We start from the raw sequence: 14,599 nt of genomic DNA on the forward strand, positions 1-14,599 counted from the left end.
CTACCCATTGCATTTCTATCTATTAAACTGGTAAGCCAATTATTCAGTGCTCTTCTTGACGTCAAACTTCAGGAACCTAACGTTGTTTTTTAGTATGCTCCAGAAACTACTTCCTAAATCCCATATTTATATGCCCAAACCCCATTGTTCCTCTCCTTCATTCCATGATTTCTTTCTTGATCTGCTCAAGCACTGGTCTTTGTCTTGTCTGTGTCTATGATGACTGCTAGAAACCACATGGGTCTATTACATAGGCCTGCAGGAAGCATGGATTGTGAGTGCCCAGAATACCTGCCCATACTCTATGAACAACTTTGAAGACCAAACCAGGATACCCAGCTTCTGCGATCCTGACTCTTGGTTTCATGTTTCATCAAAAAAACAGCTTACACTTACACTAGGTTTTCAGATGTACAAAACACTTCCCTCATAACCTTAGGGGGTATATGTTTAAATATTATCATCATTTTATAGATGAAACAAAGGTTCAGAGAAGAGAAATGATACATAACCAAAATTAGACCCGGAACTCAAATCCTCACCCCTCTGACTTGAGGGCCAGTTCTCTTTCCACAGCATGCTGGCTTTCCATACACTCAAAAACAAACAAACAAAAAAAACAAAACCAGTGTCAGCCCAGGGGGGTTTGACTTAATTGACCTTAATCCGAATACTACTCAGTCCATTGTAAGAACACAGGCAAGGAATCACAAATCACTGTCAAAACTCTGTCACTGACTTCCGGTAAACCAGAACCAGAACCAGAACCTAGGATCATAGGATTAAATGTTGCAAGGGTCCTTTAAAGATCACCCAGGCCACACTCATTTTACAGACAAGAAAACTAAGTCCCACAGGAGAAATGTAACTATCCAAGATCACATGTAGCAAGTAGTAGTGCTAGGGCTCAAATCCACATTCTCTGACTCCAAATCCAGTATTCTTTTCACCATAATAAACTGCCACATTTACATGCTTTAGCTTCCTTATAAAAAAACGGAGTTTGTTAGACTAAATGGCCTCAAAGGTTCTTCTAGCTCTAGAAACAGTTTTTTCCCATTAAAATGTTATGGGACAGTGGCAGAAAGGACACACAAAAATTATCAAGTACTTTAATAATAACAACTGACAGACTAATTGACTATCAATCTATTCACTGATTAATTAACTAAAGATTTCTATGTGGGACCCCTTCCTAATGTAGCTGCCGTATACTTGAAAAGAATACTCAATTCAGTCAACATTTATTTAGTAGATACTTTGTGCTGGCACTGGATTAAGAGCTGGAGACAGAAAGATGATTCACTCATTCCCATTGCTAATACTTGCCCTCAAGGGGCTTACAATTTAATGGGTGTGTGGGTCTGTGCACTTGTTCGAAGGTGTGCATTTAGGGAGCTTATGTGCCATTGCATGCACACATGCTGGCTATGGCATGTACATAAATATGACAAGATAAAATGTGACTCAAACAAAGGAGAGATCAAGACAAGAATATCTAGGAAAAGCTATGGAGATCAGAGATCACTTTCATGGTGGAATCAGGAACAGCTTCAGAGAGGAGCAATCCTTAAAATGATTGTCTTTTCACACTTGTCCCAGATTCTGACTGGCCTCACCTTTATTGGGATGATTCTGTGACATTTACTACGTAGTATGAGAAATTCCACACTCTGTGCAGGCTTCAGTTGCTATATATTGATTCCAATCTATCCCTGTTACTCTAAACCTTTGGCTATCCTCTCCTACCTCAACTCATGTGCCTTTGAGTATTCGTCATGTTTCTCCTCTCCTGAAAGTTTTCCTTTTTACTTTTCTGACCCACATCAGTATCATAACATATAAAATGTTCATGACTCATATTTTTCCATATCTGTTCTTATTTTATTCTCTACTTAAGTTTGATGCCTCCTCACAGGATGGAAGTGACCCAACATTCTCAAAGGCTACACAGATGAAGCCACCGCTGTTGTAGGCCCAAACAAATGGAAAGGCTTTGAGAATAGTCCTCATGATGAACTGCATGTTTTTAGTTTTGAGATCAGCCAAACTAGGTTGGAAAGGCTCATTTTCACCAGGTTGCTAAATGGTGAGGGGAACAGGGCAGGGGAGCCACAGTAATTCTCAAAAATCATCTACTCAATTGTAGAGCAATAGTGACCTGTTCTGGTGAATAAGGGTACATATTAAAAAAAAAATCACAGATCCTTTAAGTATAAAAATATTCTTAAACAAACAAAATCTCTCAAAACAAAACCCTGTAAGGTTAATGAAACAAGTGTTATTATCCACAATTTATAGATTTACAAACTGAGGTCAAATAAGCCTAAAGTTGGTGACTGATCTGGGACCAGAATCCAGGTATCCTGAAGCCAAGTCTTTAAGAATCACCAGTCACCATTTCCACAAGATCATACTGCTGATAGTGACCTTTCCCCCTCATCTTCCTCCAAATTGTAAGGTACTAGGTCCTGTTGGGAGATATTTGACAGATATGATGTCTCTGATGGAGAATAAAGGGTAAACTATAAGTGAAAACTTTCACACACTCATCCCATTTATAAAAAACAAAACAAAACTATTTATTGAGGGTCTTTGTGCTTCTATAAATGGGCAAGATGCCTTAGATAGACAGGTTCTATCCTCAAGTAATTTACAATTTTTATGTAGTTGTAACCCCATGTGAATTTACAGGTGAATTTACCAAACTACAAGTCTGACTAAAGCTATCACAGTCATTACATTCACAGGGTTATTTTCTAGTATGAATTCTCTGATGTTGAAGAAGTCCTGACCGCTGGTTAAAGGCTTTCCCACATGTATTACACACATAAGGTTTTTCTCCAGTATGAATTCTCTGATGCTCAATGAGGGATGAGCTCCGGCTGAAGGCTTTCCCACATTCATTACATTTATAGGGTTTCTCTCCAGTGTGAATTCTCTGGTGTTGAATCAATGTTGAGCTATGACTAAAAACTTTCCCACAATCATGACATTCATGTGGCTTCTCTCCAGTGTGAATTCTCTGATGATCTATAAGATTTGAGCTCCGGCTGAAGGTTTTACCACATTCTATACATTCATAAGGTTTTTCTTTGGTATGAGTTTTATGATGTTCAATAAGGTTTGAACTCCGACTAAAGGCTTTTCCACATTCATTACATTCATAAGGTTTCTCTCCAGTGTGAATTCTCTGATGCTGAATCAGAGTAGAGCTATGACTGAAAGCTTTCCCACACTGACTACACTCATAAGGCTTCTCTCCTGTATGAATGCTGTGATGTTCCAGGAGAGTTGCACTTCGGCTAAAAGTTTTCCCACATTCTATACATTCATAAGGTTTCCACACAGCATTAGATTTCTGATATTCAAGAACTGAGCTCTTTTTGAGTGACTTTCCATATTCATTACTTTTTAAAAGTTTCTTCGATGCATGGATTTTCTGATGCTTAATTAAATCTGAATTCTGTTTGAAGCTTTGGCCACATGTATCACCCTGATGAGACTTTTCTCCTACTGGAATTCTTGGATGTGGAACAAGTTTGGAGTCAGGACTAAGGCTTTTCTCAAATTCATGATATTCTTGGGCTTTGACTCCTAAAGCAGATATTTTGTGGATGACTGTTACTTGCCTACAATTGTTCTCTTGAGAAAAGGTCTTTCTTGGTTTCTCCAGTATTTCAGTATATCTTGACTGTTTCTCTAGCCTGCCTTCAAATTCACTGCCTTCTCCAAACTCAGGTCCCTGAGGGACATCTCCTGTGAGTTTTTCGAATTTTACTTCCTTTAATTGCATGTCTTTAAAAATGTCCTGCTTTGGAGTCAACACCTTGTTTTCAGTTCTTGGCTCACAATCTGAAACAATTGACACAAAATGATAATGTCAGTTTCTTGTACTTGGAGGAAGTGCCAGGGCAAGAACAGGACACTCCCAAAGAAGCAGACTGCTTCCATGAGCAGATGGTGCTGACAGATCTCAAAATCATCCTCACAGTCTGGGAGAGAGGATGAAAGAGAACAGGGGAAAACAGCTGAGGGAGGGGTGGCTGGCACACAAGGAAGGGGAGCCCAGAGACTAACAGAAATTCAGGAAAATGGGGTAGAGGACCAAGGGACTGAAGTAGAGTATAGAGAAAGAAATGGTGGGCACAGATAACAAAAGGAATGCATAGAGAGGGATGAGAAAGGGAAGGAAGAGGAAAGGAGGAGACCAAAGGGAAGCCAAGGCTGGTGGGCACAGAGGGCAGGCAAGAATGCAGAAAATAGAGAGCCTATTAAGGAGGGTGGGAAGGTTGAGGAGAGGAAGAAGAAAGCTTGGAGCTGAATCCAAAGAGGAACAGGATGAGCAGATAAGAAGAGGGGTCAGCTGGGGATGGAAAGATGAGTTCTCAGTGCAGAATGGTTTTTAGGGGTTATTGTGGAGAAGAGAAGAAAGTGAAGAAATGGTACAATGACAGGAGAAGTTGAGTGTCTGCAGACATGACTTTCAGCACCAAGTGAGCCTGGAGATGAAAAGGGGAGTTCCCTGTCTGGACAGTCAAAGATACTACCCTATTAATAATAGCACTGAGGGGAGGTAGGTAGATAAATAAGATATGACATAATGGTTATTTATTTACAAAGCACCTTTCTAATGGAATTTACAGCTTGGTAGAAGAGGCTACGTCCTTTACACATATAACCACCAGGATACTATCCTCCCTTTAAACTCAGTCCATCATGTGAAACTGAGGCATCAGTCATCCCCCCTTCTTCCCCCCACCCTCCAGCTTCCTGCATTTCCAAGAGCTGAAGATAGGAGGAACACTGTACATCAATTAACCAGAAAGCATTTTATTTACTGTTTACCATGTGCTAAGTGCTAGGGCTACAAAGACAAAAGTGAAACAGTGTCAGTTCTGGAGGAGCTTCAACTGTATCAGGGAGTGCTACAGTATATAAGTAAGGCAGGACAGTGCTGTGGATAGAGGGCATTGGACTCGTACCTGGTTCAAATTCTATCTCAGATACTTACTAGATATGGGACCTTGGGTACTAGATGTGGGACTTAACCTCTCTGTGCCTCAGTTTCTTCATCTGAAAAATGGGGGGGGGGCCCACAGTGGCAGACTCATTGGTCTCAAAGATCTCTTCCAGTTCTAAATCTATGACAGGGCACTAGCAGCTGGGAGATCAGGAAAGACTTCACGTGGAAAGGGGCCCTTGAGCTGAGTTTTGAAGGAAACAAAGGAGACAACGAGAAGGTAATAAGGGAGGAAGGAGTACACTCTGTGTGTGGGAGAGCCTGTGCACCAGCATAAACCAGAAGCTGGAGTGTCCTGTAGGATAAACTATTATAAACAGGACTAAAGAATGTGGGAGGAGAAGCCTTGTGTAACCGAGCTTGACGGGCAGGCTGGGGCCAGGTTAGGAAGGGCTTTCTAAATCCTGCAGAGGAGTTTATATTTGATCCTAAAGGTGTAGAGTTTACTGACTGGTGGAGAGACCTGTGCTTCAGCCGCTCTATGGAGGATCAGAAATCAATTAGAAGGCTATTGCAATATACCAGGTGAGAGGTGATGAGAGCATGAACTAGGGTGGTGGCTATGTGATGTACTTATGAAATGTGGTGAAGTTAGGAATGACGAGTTCTGGCAACTAACAGGATAAGTGGGGTGAGTGGTCAAGGACAACACTGAAGTTGTGAACCTGGGTGAATGGGAGGATGTTGGGGCCCTGGGCAGAAATGGCAAAGAAAAGAACAGGATGTTTAAGAGAGGGTTTTCAGGGAAAGGGAATGAGTTCTGCTTTGGACTCATCAAGTTTGAGATGAAGATATACTTATGTGAGAAGACCCAGAAACCAGAGGGGAAAAGCATGCTACAAGAGCATCTGAGTAAAGTTAATGGGAACAGAAACAGAAGCAAAACATGACAGATTTCTTGGACAGAAGAAGAAAAAAAGAGACTGGATGTTCAGGAAATAGCTCACAAACCTGGCACAGATGGGGGATTTAAATTATCTGGATCACTGGAGAGTTCTCTCTCAATCTCTCGCTACCAAAAGCGGATCAGTTAATAATTTCTAAACTTGTCTTAATGAGAAACTCATTCTTCAAAAAGTAGAGGAACCAACAAAGGGCATTTTTATTCTAGACTTGATTTTCACCAAAGAGGAACTGGTCCCTGGTGTGTGCCTGAGGAAAGAAATGCTAAAATGGTGTGACACGGAGCCTTTCTGGAGGATTTCACAGGGTTCAGAGAAAGGACAGGTAGTATGGACTGCAATTCTACATGGGAAGTCGGTCTAGGAGAAACGAGAGGCTCTAAAGAATGAAATTCTAGAGATTCAGAGAAAAAATTCTAATGAACATAAAAATGGGGAATTACTTCAAGAGACTAATGTGCACTCAAAAGGAACTCACTGACCAACTCAGATATTAAAACAAACATACATGGTAGATGGAAAGATAACAGAAGGTGAATACAAAAACTTGACATAATCTTGTAAGAAAGTGCTAGGAATTTGGCTCTTCTCAGCAATACAAGGTTCAAAGACAGCTCCAAAGGACTCATGATGGAAAGAGCTATCTATATCCAGAGAAAGAATTACAGAGTCTTGAATGCAGATTGAGGCAAACTATTTGCTCTCTTTTTTCTCTTTTTTGGTTTTGTTTCTTCTTTCTTATGATTCATTCCATTGGTCATAGTTCTTCTTTACAACTTGACTATTGTGTAAATAAGTTTAATGAGAAGGTATATGTAGAACATATATCAGATTCCATGCTGTCTTGAGGGGGAAGGGGAGGGAGGGGAAGAAAATTTTGAACTCAAAAACTTGTAGAACTGAGTGTTGTAAACTAAAAATAAAAAAATTTTAAAAATTTAAAAACAAAAACAAAAAAAAGAAAGTGTTAGGAATGCTAAAGCTCTGAATGAACATTGGATGGCAAGAAAAGCTAAGGACAACAAAAAAGTTGTGGTTTTTTTTTTAAAGCTACATTGGAGAAAAGAGGAAGATAAGACTCTTACCACTGGGGCTATGACAAAGAACACTAATGTTAAGATTTTAATTCTTTCTTTCTTTCTTTCTGCCAAGGAAAATAATAACAATAATAGCAACTAGCAGTTAAATTACGCTTTAAATATGTCATCATAACAATCCTGGGAGGTGGATACTATTATTATTACCTCCATTTTACAAATGAGGAAATTGAAACTGAGAGAGATCGAGTCAATAAACATTTATTAAGTGCCTGCTATGGGCTAGGCACTCTGCTAAGCACAGGAGATACAAAAAGAGGAAAAAGACAGACCTGGCCCTCAAGGAGCTCACAATCTAATCGGGGAGACAACAAATAAATATATACAAACAAGCTATATAGAGGAAAAATAGAAAATAATTAACAGAGAAGGCACTAGAATTACTAGGAGTTGGAAATAGCTTCCTATAGAAGATGCGATTTTAGTTGGGGCTTAAAGGAAGTTCAGGAAGTCAATATTCAGAGTGGAGGAGGGAAAGAGTTCCAGCTATGGGAGAAAGCCAGAGAGAATGCCTGGAGCTAAGAGATGGAGTTATACTGTTTATGGAAGAGCCAGGACACCAGTGTCACTAGTTCAAAGAGTCCATATCAGGGAGTAAGGTGTAAGAAGATTGGAAAGGTAGGAGAAGGCTAGGTTATAAAGGGCTTGGAATGCCAAGCAGAGCATTGTGTGTTTGAAACTGGAGCTAACAGGGAGCCTCCCTGGAGTTTATTGAGTGTGAGTGTGTGTGTGTGTGTGTGTAACATGATCAGACCTTTTAGGAAAATCACTTTAGTGGCTGAATGGAGGGTGGATTGGAGCAGGGAGAGACTGCTTGAAGCAGGCAGACCCACCAATAGGCTAGTATAATAATCCAAATGTGAGGTGATGAGGGCCTACACTAGAGGGGTGGTAGAATCAGAGGAGAGAAGGGGGTGAGAGATGTTACAAAGGTGAAATCGGCAGTAACAGCTTGGATATGGGGGAGCGAGAGATAATGAAAACCGCAGGATACTCCTGGTTTGTGAGCCTGAGGAACTGGGAAGATGGTGTTGCCCTCTACAGTAACAGGAAAGGTCGACGTAGGGAGGAAGGTTTAGGGGAAATGATAATAAGATCCATTTTGGACACATCGAGTTTAAGATGTCTACTAGACAGCCAATTTGAGATGTCTGAAAAGCAGTTGGCAATCTCTGACTGGAGATCAGCAGAGAGGGTAAGGCAGAAAAGGTAGATTCAAGAATTAACAGCATAGAGATGGTAATTAAATCCATGGGAGCCAATGAGATCACTAAGTAGTATAGAGGGAGAAGAGAATAGGGCCCCGAGACAGAACCCTACAGGACATCTAAGATCAGAGGCCGGAATCTGGAGGAGGATCCAGCAAAGACTGAGGCGCTGATAGGTGGGAGGAAAACCAGGAGAGTGGCATCCCAAAAACCTAGAGAAGGAGAAGAGGATGATCAATAGTGTCAAGGGCTGCAGAGAAGTCAAGGAGAATGTGGACTGAGAAAAGGCCGCTAGATTTGTCAGCTGAGAGATCACTCGTAACTTTGGAGAGCATAGATTCAGTGGAATGATGAGGTCAGAAGCTGCGTTATAAGGGGTGAAGAAGAGAAAGTGGAGACACTTACTGTAGATGGCATTTTCAAGGACTTTAACCACAAAGAGCAGAAGAGAAAGGATGACAGCAAGCAGGGATGGAAGGATCAACTTAGGGTACCTGTTTTTTCAGGATGGGGGAAGACACGGACTTGTTTGTAGGCAGTAGGGAAGGGGCCAAAAGGCCAGAAGAGATTGAAAATAAGTGATAGAATGGGGATGACAGAGGAGACAATCTGCTGGAGGGAACAGGAAGGGATAGGACAGCTTGAGCAGGCAAAAGGGGTAGCCTTGGTAAGGAGTAAGGCCACTTTCTCATGTGAGACAGGGGTGAAGGAGGAGAGAATGGCAGAAGTCATCTGAGTGACAGGAGATGAGGATGAGGGGAAAAGAAGTTTATGGTGAGTGGTGTCAATTTTTTTCTGTAAAATGAGGCAAGATTCTTAGATTGTGTGTAGGGGTGGGGCAAGGTATGGGGGGGAGATGTTTGATGAAGGATGAAAAGTTTTGGAAGAGCTGCTGCTACTGTCGAGATTGAGATGGTGAGTTGATAAGGGAGTTATAGTAGTATTGCCTAGCAACAGTGAGGGCCTAGTTAAGATTATGTGACATAAATTTGTAGTAGAACCAGTCAAAATGGTTTTCTCCACCTTTGTTCAGCAGTATATGTTTAAAAGCAAAGGTGGCAAATGGTGACTATTAACTGCCTGAGGCAGGATTTGAACTCAGATCTTTCTGAGTATAGGTCCAGCACTTTATCCACTTCGCCACCTGGCTACCAATGATCTTTGGTCTGGAAAGGATGGAATAAAAATTACTAATAGGCAGTTGATACCCAAGAGAAGTAGGGAGACATAAGAGAACATCTAAATACCCTGTTTCAAATCACCAAACCCAGATGACAGTCCATGATACATAAAGAAGCATTAGATATAACTGCTAAGATACTGTCAGCGACCTCTGAAGGATGTCAGAGAATGAGAGAGATGCTAGAAGATTGAAGAAGGGCAAATATTGGCCTGATTTTCAAAAAAAGAGAAGGGATTATAGCCTGCAAACTATAGACCTGTGACTAGACTTTGATTTCTGGAAAAATTCTAGAAGGTATTCTTGAAGGAGTGATTAACAAACATTTAGAAAAGGAAGCACTGATCATAACTTCACCAAAAAGGAGGTCATCCTTTCTGACTAAGCACAGCTTCTTTTGAGGGCATTACTAGACTGGTAGATGAGGGGATGCTATAGTTTTAGTCAAGTACTTAACAAAAGTTTTTCATGCCCCAGAGGAAGCAGTGGTTGAAAATGACAAAGAGGAAGATTCAATTTGATGAACGGAAAAACTTGCAACACGTCCAAGGATACACGGGTGGTGGGTGTCCAAGGTTAGGATTTGGACAGTGTACATCTTCTATCTGTTCGGTTCTTCCCTCATTTCTGTCTAATTCATTTTGTCTTTGTAAAGTTGTCTTGTGTGTCTTGATGAGTTAGTGCCCAAACATAATGATCCACTGTCATTACTATAAAGGCATTTCTCTAACAGTTTCTCTTGGCTCTCAGTGGAGGTGTATGGAAATGAAGAGTTTGGCAGGTGGGGGGAAGGCAGGGAGGGATTTTATACCCAAAGTTGTTATTACTTTTGTTAACTTTTTTGATTGACTGTCTAGAGTTTTCAAGGTATGTTATCTATAAGCAAAGATAATGTAACTTCTTCACTGCTGATGGTTATACAATTTATTTTTCATGACTTACTGTTCTTGCTAATATTTCTAAGTCTATGTTAAATAGAAATAAGGAGAGTGACATTCCTGCTTAATATAATTTTTTAATGGAGGATGCTTCTAGTCTTTCTCTGTTGTACATAATATGAGGTTATGGATTCAGAGATATATTTTTGTCATATGCTGGAAAGATCCTTCTATTCACAAATTTGTAAATGTTTCCAAGATAAATGAATTACATTTTGCAGAAGGTCTTTGTAAAAATGTGTTGTCTTTTTCTTTCTCCGATAAGATTTATTATATTGATTTGTTTTCCCAGTGTCAAATTACTTCCTCCTTCCATGTGTAAAATCCTCTTCAATCATGAAAAAAGAGGCAAAGAAAAACTTCCTAAAAATTAGAGCTATCCAAAGTGCAATGGGATGCTCAGAAGGTAAAACACTGAGCATTTGTGTATGTGCCTGAGGACTCTGCTCTGGACTGCTGACCCTTTCATTCCCCATGCTAAAAATTTATATGCCCAGTATTAATAAAACTAGAGCCTAGCCACACAAGAATAGTATCGACACAACTCACTAAAACTAATCCCCACCCCACCCCCCCGGGGCCATCATTCCTTTCCTTCCCTCATCCTCTAAGACATTGCTCCAGCAGTCTTCTCCAACTAATTTATCTTTAATCTTGTCCTCTTTCCTAGTTCCTTCCCATCTACCTACAAGCATGCATAGATCTCCCCAGTTCTAAGAAGGAAAAAAAAGCCTTCTTTTGACCCTTTCAGATCATCCATGTACTGTCTAATTTTTCTCTTTCCTTCACTGCTGAATTCTTTTCAAATTGATTTACAGTCTAATTGTCAAATCCACTGGCCTTTTTTCAGGCTCTTTGCCCTCTCTACAGCTTTTGACACTGCTGAAAATCCTCTCTTACTGGATCCTCTCTTCCCTTGGCTTCAGAGAAAACATACTTTCTTTCCTCTACCCTCCTTCTCTAAAAGTTCTCTCTCTGACCCTAGCTCCTTCCTGTCTGATAAGCTCTTCACTCCTTTTCCTTATCCTTAATGTGGATGCTTCTCAAGGATCTGTTCTTGGTCCTGTTCTCTCTTCTTTGGTAATTCCACTGACTCTCAAAGTTTAACTCCCAAATCTTTATCTTTAGCCTTGATCTCAGGATCCCCATTTCCAACTGTCCACAGTACATCTCTACCTGGATGACTCACTGGCAAATCAAACTCCACATGCCCCCAAAATGAGATTACATTAGCCTCTTATTCTGCTCTCATTGTTCACCTTATCTACCACATTCAAAACCTCTGACATACATAGCCTGTAAGTTACTAGGTCCCTGTCAATTCTACCTCTATAACATCTTTGTCATCCATCACTTCCAGTCTAGTTCTACTGGGTACCACCTGCCTAGAATATTGCAATAGTCTCCTAAAAAGTCTCATTATTTTCACATCTCCTCGGCACTTTCTTTTTTCTTTTCTTTTGGAGGAGGGAAGGCAGGTCAATTGGGGTTAAGTGACTTGCCCAAGGTCACACAGCTAGTAACTGTGTCAAGTGTCTGAGGCTGCATTTGAACTCAGGTCCTCCTGACTCCAGGGCCACTGCTCTACTCACTTCACCACCTAGCTGCGCCCCTCCCCACTTTCAATCTTTGCATCATACCATCAGAATAATCCCTCATATATCTATCTACTAATGTTGCTTCTTTGCTCAAAAAATTTTAGCGTGTCCTCAGTAAAGCTCAAATTCTTCTGCCTGCCATTCAAGGCCCTTCAATATCTGTTGCCATCTTAACTTTCCAGCCTTATTTCATATTACTCCCTTCTATACTTCCTGGGTTCCTGGATAATGGTCTCCAAAACAAATATTAGACTTTACCATTTTGTGTTTTGACTCATACTCTTCCCTATACATACTCTTCCCACCACACTGATCTTAGTTCAATTGTTACCTCATCCAGGATGCTTCCTTCATTCCCCCCAGCCATCCCCCATTCCTTGTCATTAATGACTTCCTCCCGCTGACATCACCTAACACTTTTGTTTTGTACTTATCTAGTGTACTTATCATAAAATGCTGTGGAATCCAGTTATTGAATTACATTATGGGGTTGTGTATTTTCTCAATTTTGTTACTCTCCCAATGTCTAGTATAGGATACAGTATGCTGGAGTCTTGAATGAATGCATGCCTATACCAGGGCTTTATGGACTCAGGGGCATCTAGAACCAGAAGGCATGAGTAATTATGATGGTGAAGAATACCTTGTTGGGGATCGTGGAAAGGGAGCAGAACCTTGTGATGACCATGTTGAGCCTGGGTTCCAAGGGAGGAGGTGCTGATGTGGGGCAGAGCTGGTGGAGATTCCGATGCTACGCCAAGGGTTGTCATCGCCATCTCCTGTTGCTGTGCACAGCCTGGGACCTGACGACCCTTAGGTACATGAAGAAGCAAGGAGGAAAGGAGGAAAGTTTGGAAGAGAGAACAGGATTTCTATTTCCCGAAGGCTGCAGGGAGGAGGCAGAGCTCATGGCCCCAGTTTCAGCTCCATCCAGGATAAAACCCCTCCCTGGTTCTGCTCTCAGGAAATAGGAAGATGGGTTTCACAGATAATAGACCACAGTTCCAGGAGGGAAAGCTGCTAGTGTACGAGAAAATGCATCAGGGCCTGTGGAGATAAGCATTACTCAAGGTACTAAGCTAGAAGATATCAGAAAGAAGTCAAGAGAAACCACATCAGTGAAAGATCCAGGCTACACAGGGCTGCTTCTTTCAAATGATCCTCATATGGTTCTGATATTAGAAAAATCATCCTAACAATGAGAGCCATGCAGAAACAGAATGAGCTATTTATTTAGGAGGTTGTGGGTTTCCTTTCATTAGAGGCTTTCAAACAAAGGTTGGATGACTGCTTTCAGATATGTTGTAGAGGGGATTTCTGCATAACCACAGAAGGCAGTTGAACAAGATGGTCTCTGAGGTCCCTCTGAACTAGGAGATACTGTGAAGACAATTCCTGCCTTATGAAAGCTATGGCATATTGCTTGCCTTCTCAATGGGTGAGGGAGAGGCTGAAGGAAAGGAAAAATTAGAACCCAAAATTTTTAAAAATGAATGTTAAAAAAAATGAAAGCTACGATCCAAAAGAGGGAAAAGAATGCTATGGCATATGCACATAAATAGCCATGAAATAAGATAGGATGTGAAGGGAACAGGAAAGGTCCAGGCAAAAATGCAAGGATAGTCTGAAGAAGGAAAGACCACTTTCAGGAGAGGAACCAGAGGAACCTAGGGCTCACAAAAAAAGGACTTTACTTATTTAGGGGCCAGGACTACTGAGAGAAACAACTCTGGCAATGGTGGGAAGGGGTGAAGTTCGTACAAGTGTGAATTTCGAAGTGGAGCTGGTACAAACTTGCAACCAGAAATGTCCATACAGTGCAGTAAATCCTTGCTACTAGCTGATTTCATATACTACAGTGCAGACCATGCCATGTGGAGGGGGAAATAACCCCCTCTCCCTAAAAAGGGAAGCATAAAGGTCCTTTTCCAGGGGTATGGGCTCTGGAAGATAAGCCAGGATCCCCTAAGTGCTATCAGTAGAAAGTTACCTAGGGAATGCAAAGAGCTGGAGAAACTTTGGTCTGGAGATGACTCTAAGCAAATCCAACCCAATATCCTAAAGCTAATTTAGTCACTGTCTTAATGTGTATGAATGCTACCAGGTGGCAACAAAGATTTCCTTTCAACATCTTTTTCCTTCCCAGGGAACATGGAATTTCAGATTTAGAAGAGAGTTCAGAGCTCATCAACTAACCCCTACCCAAATCAGAAATCATCCTGTACATCCCTAAGTGGTTATCTAGGATCTGTTCAAACGCTTCCAGGGACATGGAATCTACTACCATATGAAGCAGTCAATTCTACTTTGGGGTAACAATAATTATTAGGAAATTTTTTCTTACATCAAACTAAGATCTGCTTCTTTTCAATTACCTCCTTCCCCACTGTGCCCCCAGCCAGGCTCATTGCCCCTGCCTTCTGTGGTTATGCAGAATAAGTATAAGCCTTCTTCTATATGACGGTCATAAAGACAGCTCTTATTTCTGAAATCTTCTGTCTTCCTTGGGCTAAACATGCTATTTGTTCAAAAAACCCTCACATTAAGAATTTTTACGGGGCATCTAGGTGGTACAGTGAGTACAGCACCGGTCCTGGAGTCAGGAGGACCTGAGTTCAAATGTGGCCTCAGATACTTGACACACTTACTAGCT

At 41.1% G+C, this 14,599-nt stretch overlaps 1 protein-coding gene across 2 annotated transcripts in view; it reads right to left on the bottom strand.

Moving 5' to 3' along the window:
• Positions 1–2,597: 2,597 nt before the first annotated feature.
• The window catches only part of LOC118830382 (zinc finger protein 239-like), a 31,673-nt gene continuing 19,671 nt past the window's right edge, over positions 2,598–14,599 (bottom strand). Inside the window, exons 1-2 of one of the 2 annotated variants that reach the window (XM_036737312.1) lie at positions 12,590–12,734; positions 2,598–3,855 (exon numbers count right to left, since the gene is read on the bottom strand). In XM_036737312.1, the coding sequence (XP_036593207.1) occupies positions 2,753–3,855; positions 12,590–12,722 (1,236 nt within the window). In that variant the 5' untranslated portion in view covers positions 12,723–12,734 and the 3' untranslated portion in view covers positions 2,598–2,752. Of the gene's footprint in view, positions 3,856–12,589; positions 12,735–14,599 lie in introns of those variants that run through there. The other variant, XM_036737313.1, reaches the window with a different exon arrangement.

Source organism: Trichosurus vulpecula, chromosome 1 (assembly GCF_011100635.1).
Source record: "Trichosurus vulpecula isolate mTriVul1 chromosome 1, mTriVul1.pri, whole genome shotgun sequence".
NCBI classification, from domain to species: Eukaryota; Metazoa; Chordata; class Mammalia; order Diprotodontia; family Phalangeridae; genus Trichosurus; species Trichosurus vulpecula.